This window comes from Macrobrachium nipponense, chromosome 19, assembly GCF_015104395.2.
Source record: "Macrobrachium nipponense isolate FS-2020 chromosome 19, ASM1510439v2, whole genome shotgun sequence".
Classification (NCBI taxonomy): domain Eukaryota; kingdom Metazoa; phylum Arthropoda; class Malacostraca; order Decapoda; family Palaemonidae; genus Macrobrachium; species Macrobrachium nipponense.
The window spans coordinates 30,519,707-30,528,535 of NC_061088.1; the positions used below are offsets into that span (position 1 = coordinate 30,519,707).

General features: G+C 38.0%; 1 protein-coding gene across 1 annotated transcript in view; it reads right to left on the reverse strand.

Annotated features, from left to right (window-relative positions):
* Positions 1-8,829, reverse strand: part of LOC135215566 (RING-type E3 ubiquitin-protein ligase PPIL2-like) — a 233,628-nt gene that overhangs the window by 197,759 nt on the left and 27,040 nt on the right. The window contains exons 2-3 of the mRNA XM_064250426.1: positions 8,511-8,730; positions 7,894-8,037 (exon numbers count right to left, since the gene is read on the reverse strand). Of these exons, the coding sequence (XP_064106496.1) occupies positions 7,894-8,037; positions 8,511-8,730 (364 nt within the window). The remainder of the gene's footprint in view (positions 1-7,893; positions 8,038-8,510; positions 8,731-8,829) is intronic.

Below are 8,829 nucleotides of genomic sequence, written 5' to 3' on the forward strand. Positions count from 1 at the left end.
GAGTTTTTCATGGATTTATATTCTATACCTATCCAAAAACACAGTGTGAAGTTCATTTGAACATTCAGTGGCTTTTTCTGCGTCTCACAGGGCTTTAAAGGGACATGGGTGTAACCCATTTAAAGGGCAAAGCACAAGAATAAACCTTATGCAGTCTGGAATACAGTTCATTTCTGCATATATTTTCAGTATTTTAGTTTTGTTTCATGTCTCAAAATCTAATGCTATCTGGCATCTGTACACCTCTTGCCTTAAGCAAGGCTGTGTGTGTGACCTGGCTGCCACTAACACCACAACAGCTGTATGATTAGTTACCCATAAACCTTGAAAGAGAGAAGGTCCACACTTCCATCATCCAAATTTTGTCACATGTTTTGCATATTTACAAAATATCTGTGGTTTTTTCTTGTGTTTTTATGTTCTGCTGCAACCATGAAGTTAACAAGGAAACAGAAGTTGAAGAAAATGTGTGAAGCAAGGAATAAAAACTCTTGAATGAAGGGATGCAGCTAAAGTGGACTCAGAGGGTGTCCATTCTGTTCATGCCTCTTCTCCCTCAACCTCCACCACCACTCCATCACCACCCACCAACACCTCATCCAAACCCTCATCTACAAGATCAAAACATAAACTTAATATTGGTGAAGAAATTGGTATGGAAATTGATAATGAAGATTTCAAGGCAACATCATATGTGATTTTTGATAAAAGTAACTTGTTACAGTGGGTTCGTGATATTACATGATGTAAATGTAGCAATAAAATGACAGTGAAAGAAGAGAACTGTAGGCATGACAGACGTACATTGCAAAGTGTGCTAAGTGCAATGTCAATATGGAGGTGTGCACTTCGAATGGAGGAGTGAAAAAAACTGATGTGGCCAAAGAAATACAAACATGCCATTTTGATGTGCATAATGGATTAGTGAAAGCTTCCTTACAGGCAAGTAATGGATATGGTGTGATACGTGAATTGGGTGCTACATTGAACATGAATTCATTATCTAAAAAGAACTATTTTATAATTGCAAAGAAGACTGAGGAAGCTGAAATCGAAAAGCTTGAAAGGACAATAGAAAAAACTTGAGAGAAATTACATGAAATATTGTGTCAGGCAGGAAATACAAATGAAGTAAACGATATTCGAGTGAGTTGTGATGGCAGCTGGTCTAAGAGGGGCTTTTCCTCCCTGTATGGATTTGTTTCAGTAATAGAAATGACTATAGGTTTGTGCGTTGATTTTGTACTTTTGAGCAAATGGTGTAAGACTTGTGAACAATTCAGTGAAGGAGAAAACATTCCAGAACATGAGTGTACCAAAAACTACAATGGGAGTTCACTTGCCATGGAGAGAGAAGGGTGGAAGATTTTATTTGCACATTCAATTGAGAAATGTAAATTGAGATATGCTGAAGTAGTGTTGGATGGAGACTCAAAAGGAATAACTGCTGCACAGTCTGTTGTCTCCTTTCCAATAACTAAGTATGAATGTGTGAATCATGTAAGCATTTGTATAACTTGCTCATGAACTTAGCAAAAAAAGAAAAACTTGGTGATAAGAAATTTGGTGAAATTACACAAGCCAAATTTTGATGCTCTCTTATTACTTAGGACAGGCTATTAGGAACTGTAACACAGCTGCTGATATGAAGCGAAATATTTTCCCAACACTTAAGCAGTGTCAAACCACGGACAAGAAACCCCAACATAGCACCTGCTTAGATGGTAAAAATTCGTGGTGTTTTTACAAAAGAGGTGTTGCCACAAATATGCCAATTCCATCTCATAAAAAGAAAATTACCACCTATCTCACCGAGAGTTTTGTATAAGATGGTACCTGTTTACTCGAAATTGGCAAACTCATTAACTTTAGCAAGGTGTTCAGGGGAGACACAAAATAAAATGAATGTCATCATCGTGTGCTGTGGAATTAACTACCAAGAATAAAATTCTTTAAACTAAGGGGGATGATGTACAGTATTTACAGAGCAGTGGTCAAATTCAATGCAGGGGAAGCGGCACTGGGGGGATCATTAAGTGAGAATGAGGCCAAAAACATGGAAATGAGGAAGATCATTGACAACAAAAGAAGACATTCATTGATAGTAGCAATGGAGAAGAAATTAGAAGAGAAATTTAGGAAGATAAGGAAAGTGCAAGAGGAAGAGGCCAAAACAGCAGCAGAAGGCGTTACTTACGGTCCTGGTATGGCACCACTAATCTAGTGGCACCTCTTTGGTGAGCAATGTCAATGAGAAAAGGGAAGGCACCCACTGCTGGTAAAACAAAACCCCTTTTCAATGATTTGATGTTGTCATGACACCCCAGCAATGAGGCTAAAAGGCTGATAAAGGCATGGAAGCGAGAGAGCGGGGGAAAAAGAGAGAGAAACATACGCTGATGATATCAACATTCAACAAGATGCCAAAGTAAGGAAACAGTAATAATTTCTATTAAACATTACAATATACAAAGAATAATTTATTCTAATATCCATATATAGGTGCTTGGAATGTCGTATGTGAAAATAATACCAATCATAATGTCAATAACTAAGGTGTGGTGTACAAAAAACTTCAAACATCTTACTCAAGACTTTGAAGTGCGATTACTCAAAACAAATGTTTTGCGGTTTCATATATTTACTAAAATTTAAATTATTGTATCGTCTTGAAACTACTCATGTTAATGCATACTTGTTTTGCCTTTCATGTGTAGTTTAGCTATTTTTGATAAAATGATAAATAATATCGCTAGAGGGAATTTTATATTAAAAAAAAGGGGGCTATCAACATGACATCAAAGCTATCGATCTTTTTATCTATCTATTTATCTATCTATATCTTTATCTTTTTATCTATCTATTTATCTATCTGTATCTTTATATTTTTATTTATCTATATCTTTATCTATTTGATAATTTAGGAAAAACGAAATGACACAATTTTTGTGTGATACTTGAGTATTTACATGCAAAAGCAGGCGAGTCTAGGATAAAAAATGAGACCGCAATGTGCTTGTGATGACAGACATACAGATGGATGGACAGATGGTCGACGGACATACATATCACGTTCTTATGATAACAAAGTTAGCATTGGTAATATGATTATACAGGCAGTCCCTGGGTTACAACGGGTGCGGCTTATGACGTTCCGAGGTTAAGGCGCTTTTCAATTATATTCATCAGAAATTATTTCCAAGGTTACGACACATGTTCTGGAGTTACGGCGTCTACAGCGCTCCTCTGGCAGAAGAAATATGACACCAAAAATGCAAAATAATCAATATTTTAAGGTTTTTTTTATGAAAAATGCAATAAGAATGCAGTTTACATAGTTTTTAATGCACCCAAAGCATTAAAAGTAAGGTTTTCTTAGGACTTTGGACGATGTTCTGGCTTACGACAATTTTTGGCTTACAACGGAACCCCCGTAGTAACCCAGGGACTGCCTGTACCCTAGAAATATTAGGTTGCTAAGTAAATCACTTCTTTTTTTTTTATTAATATTTTTGTGTTTTGAGATGCCCCCCCTTTTAATTCATTCTTGGCCCTGAAAAGGGCAGAATAGAACAAACGCTCTTTGGGTAGTAAAGTCTACACAGCATGAGAAAGCCTGAAGCTCAATACTCTTTTTGCAGAGGCCAAGGCTAACAAAAACAGTCTTCACGGTCAATTCCTTGAGGGAGCTTGTGCTCAAGGGTTCAAATGGGGGCATGCATAAATACTTAAGCAACACATCCAATTTCTGGCCCAGAGGTTATTTGGAAACTTAGGAAAATGAATTTGAAAGGAGCAGATGGCTTCCCTAATATCTATGCTAAAACGAAATATCTAAGACAGTATGCCTCAATACAGAAGCTAACATGGATCAATACCCTTTAATGGCAGGGACTGAAAAACGTCTGCTATAGAGTGAGTAAAGTAAGAATTTAATGATGTTATTCACATAGGTGCAGGAAAGAATTCTAGCAAAGCACCAAGTCCTATATACTGACCACTATCTTTGATACAGTGCATTAGTTGACTCCCTTCTGGAGTTAATGATAGACCTGAATTCCTTTGAAAAACCCCTTTGTCATAAGAGACAGTAGAGATCTCTAAGTAGTCAACTGAAGCATGGGGAGTATTTGGTGAAATCTCATACCTCCTGACTGTTTATAAGAAGACCTTTCCTTGGTAAAAAGCATTGGGTGATTTACAAACAGGGGCAGTAGGTCTGGAAACCATTCCTTGTGACCACCAAGGGGTCACTAAAGTCACTGATGAATTCACAGCCTGGCAGAATTTTGCTAGCAACCTTTTTCTAGTAACTTTTGTATCATAAAAAAGGGGGAAATACATAGAGATCTAGATAAGACCAGTCTAAGAGCACTGCATCAACTGTCCATGCCCGAGTATCTTGAACTAGAGAGCAGTATACTGGCAGGCAATTACTGAACCTGGCTGCCAACAGGTCCATTACAGGAATACCCCTCGGCTTCCACAGGTCCTTGCAGACTTGTAGATGCAAGGTCTATTCGGACGACAGAATCTGGTCCTTCGTGCTCAGCTGGTCTGCCACAATGTTAATTTTTCCTGGCATAAACTGGGGTAACAGAAAGATCTTCTTTTCCTCTGATCAAGTGAGAATACAACTTGAAAGGCAGGAGAGAGCTTCTGACTTTGTGCCTCCTTGACTGCTCAGATATCCCAGCACTATTAAATTGTCCGAGAAGTACTAGAACAGATCCTCTAAGAAGGGCCTTCACACTGCTGACACCTCTAACTGACTGATTTGGAATTCTTGTTTTTCTGCAGACCAAAACCCCGCTACATGTCTGTCTGTTGCAACTCCTCCTCTCAACCTTCTGACGATGCGTCAGAATATAATGTGAGATGTGAGGTTTCCAACTGGAGAGAGACTTCCTGCAAAAGCCAAGGTCTATAGTTCCAACATCTCGGAGGGTCCTCTAACTCCTTTGAGACCTGAATTCAAATGGAGTCGGTTGAAATTCCCGGTTCAGTAACTCTCGAAAAAGAATTGAAAAGACCTCTTTCTCGGCCTGAGACACAACCAGCTTCTCTAATGATGTCATATGCCTTACCAGGGACAACCATTCCTTGGCTGAGAAGGTCATGAAGGGTACAAATTCTTCTAGAATTAAAAGAAAGTTATCTATGAGTATCAAGAAATTCTTGGTATCCAGATGCATTCCCAGGTAGCAAAGGTTCTGAGTTGGTGTTCGACTGGATTTTGAAATATTTATCAGTATGCCCAACATATCTGTTAACTTTAAAAGAGTATCTCTTGTCCTTAGGCTCCCCTCTAAACTGGACGCTAGAATCAGCCAATCTTCCAGGTAGAGAAGCATCTGAATGCCTACCAGGTGAGCCTACTTGCCCAACTGCAATAGGACTCTTGCAAAAACTTGAGGAGCTCAGACCAAAGCATATCTCCTGAAACTGGTACAACTTGCCCTGAAAAACAAACAACAAATGTTTCTTTGAGTTTGGATGAATTGGTACATGGAAGTGAGCATCCACCAAGTCCACTGATACCATCCAACCTCCTTACTGAATTGCTGCTAAAACTGAACTGGCAGACTCCATGGTAAATGGAGTCAGGTGAACAAACTAGTTCAACTTGGAAACTTGGAGACACCCAGTACCAGTCTCCATCCTCCCAAAGCTTTTGGTAACAGAAACAGGTGATTGCAGAACCCCAGTGATGAGTCTAGACTATTTAAACAGCTTCTTTTAGCCTAAGAGAGTCTACTTCTTCTCGTTGGATCTGGAACTTCCCTCTTTATGGAAATAAGGGGGAAACTTGAGAGGAAAACTGGCTAGAAGAGGCTACAAAAAAAAGAGTATGTTGTATTTCTCCTTCAGTACCTCCACCACCCAGGGCTCTAGCTCCAGATCTTGCAAAACCAAATAAAAGATGCTCAATCTCCCTCCTCCTGGGGACTGGGCACTTGATGCATCATTCCTTATCAGGAGCTAGGTTTTTTCTAGGATGCTTATTGTCCTTCTAGAAATCCTGAAAGGGCTGGCTCGAGGGCCTGATGACTTACCTGTTTACCTGTTGGGAACCTTGCAATTTTGCACTGACTGTGGAAGCTGCTGCTGCCATGGTTGTGTATGCCCAAATATTTTAAAGAGATGCAACAAAGATCTGGTTTCCACTTTCTAAACCTCTTGCACTATCATACCTAATGTTGAGGCATACAGTAAATTATGCGATAATGTCAGCCCTCTAGGTGGCGACAGAGGGAGCCAAAAATTGTTCTCTACGTTTGAGAGCCACACTAGTAAAGGTGAGTAAAGAATCCCCAAAGGAGTCTGAACCTGCCATCTATGCAGGCCCCCCAAAAAAATTGTTCCCAAAATGTTTCTCTTGAGGAAACGCAAAAATAATCTCTCTTGCAGCCTCCAGCATGGCGTTGTGGATACAGAATCAGATATTGTGTGAGTGTGCTTATCCTTACCTAGCATATCTACCTCCTGTCTGGTTTCTGGTTCAAAAGTGGTCACTCAACAAACAGTTGCAGGCACACTACACTGTTCATGTTAGGTACAGAGCCATCTAACTTGAAACAGTTTTACTTTACAGTTATTCTCTTTCATACTGTTATTACATTATATAAACCAACAGAATTCCCTTTTTATTTACAATTTTAATCGTCTTTAGCTTTACTTTATTCAAAATTCCAACAGTATGTTTATTCAAATCCTTGAACATCCCTTTTCTGCAACAAGAACCCCAAAAAGTTAGAAATGTTACTAAATTTATTTTTACCAAAATTTACTTGGCTTGCCAAGCTTATCTTTTTGTGACCAAGTGCCAACCTGTATGTGATACATGCCAGGCTGGCCAGAGCAAGAAGACAACCAGCACAAACTGCCTCCACTCCCAGACGTATATCCTGCTTCCCTGTAACTCCAAAAGTAGAAGGTCTGCTGCAGAGGGAAACCCGAAAAAAGGATGACTAAATTGGGCCTGTCAAGTAGTGAGTGTCAAGAAGGTTAGCACCATAAACTTTTCAAACGTACCCCTAAGACTAGCTAAATCAGTTTCTAATTTTCCAAACCTCATATCGTAAAGAATATGGAGATCTTTGAAAGGAGATGAAAATTTTGAAGAAGCATTACTACAAAAATAGGAAGAATGGGAAGCGCTGCTATCTGAAAGATTGTGAAAAGATCAGAAATTCTTACTACTAGCCTCACTTCCTGTCCTAGAATTAGGAGAATTTATTTCTATCTTTTCCTATTCTTATCTGCTTATATTTAAAAAAAACATTTGTTGTGACCATCGTAAACTGAAGAATAAAGCTGGGTATTACACCCTCTTACCTTACAGACTTGAAATAACTTGTCTTTCTTCTTTTTTGGATGACAATTTATATCCATAATGACAAATAAGACACAAGAAAACTGATCTAATCACCAATAAAATCACATAAACACTCTCCAATGCATCCTCGTAGGCCGATGACATATGAAACTGAATGGATAAACTGTTGATGCTCAAAATCACCCGAAAGGGATGGGTCAATAGATAGTTCAAACTAAACCCTATTAATTTTTTACTTTTCACACTATCATACAGCTATCATAATAGGTAAGATTCATTAAAAAAAAGTTTAATGGTTTTGTTGCCTGTACAGTACCTGCTTTACACTTCATAAGACTGTTCTGGCTTTATCATCATGTAAATTAATGTATCTCTGATTTATGTTGATAGTATACTACTCTTTACATATTATACTGACATTATAGAGAATACCCTGAACTGCAAAGAGACATGTACTGTAGGCAGTGCTGCTTTCTGTTTACCAACTTTTTAATTCAGCCATGTGGACAACATCTTCCACAAAAAAGAAATGCTACACAAGACCTGGGACCCACCTCATACGAAAATACATTTCCAGTTGTCTTGATAGCTACTATGTGTGATGTATTTGTTAGGGGCTTGTAGAGTACAGGACAGTGATATTCTCCACTACTCGCACGGTGAAATATCACTTTGGTAAGCTGTTTTTCACTTAAAGGCTGTGAAATACAAATATATGTTAACTATAAAGAACAAGTAATTTCTTTGCAATTAACAAAAAATTGTACAGTATCCACAGTGAAAGGTAAATATACAGAAAATTTTATCATGAATCTGACAGAAATTCTACATGAATTCTGTATAAAACTAAAATTTACATAAATAATACACATACTTTAATTCTTTGAAAGAATATTACTTTCAAAAGCTTTACAATACTCTATATGGTATTAGAATATCAGAAATCACAAAAATCTAATTAAAGGTGTCAATTACATTGATGCATTTTTCAATATCTATCATCTCAAGCCTGTTGACTTAGGTTCCAACAATTAATTTCACAAAAAATACAGTACCACAACATACACAATAATAGTACTTCCTAAGATTTTATTTTAAACACAACCTAAAGTTTGCAGTTACCTATATCTAATAATTCATGATTTAAGTGCCTGTAAAATTATGTGCTCACCTCACCCGTAACAGGATTAACTTTAAACTTTCGAAGAAATGGAAGTAGTGCTTCAAGGTCAAACACATTCCCATGCTGATCAACATATGGATGATTGAAAGGTACCAGTGATAAAGCGCAATGCGTGAGGGGCAACCTGCGGAAATCTGCTTTTGATCCGGAATGAGATGCAGCTTTATAGCCTCCATACAGTGTTGACCACTCTGTGGAGGTCAGGTACCTGCAACAGGGGTAAGTTTTAAATATATATATATTCTGTATAATGCCAATTATTACAGGAAATGAAAAGTCTAAAGAACAGGGTAGTGTCAGGCTAACC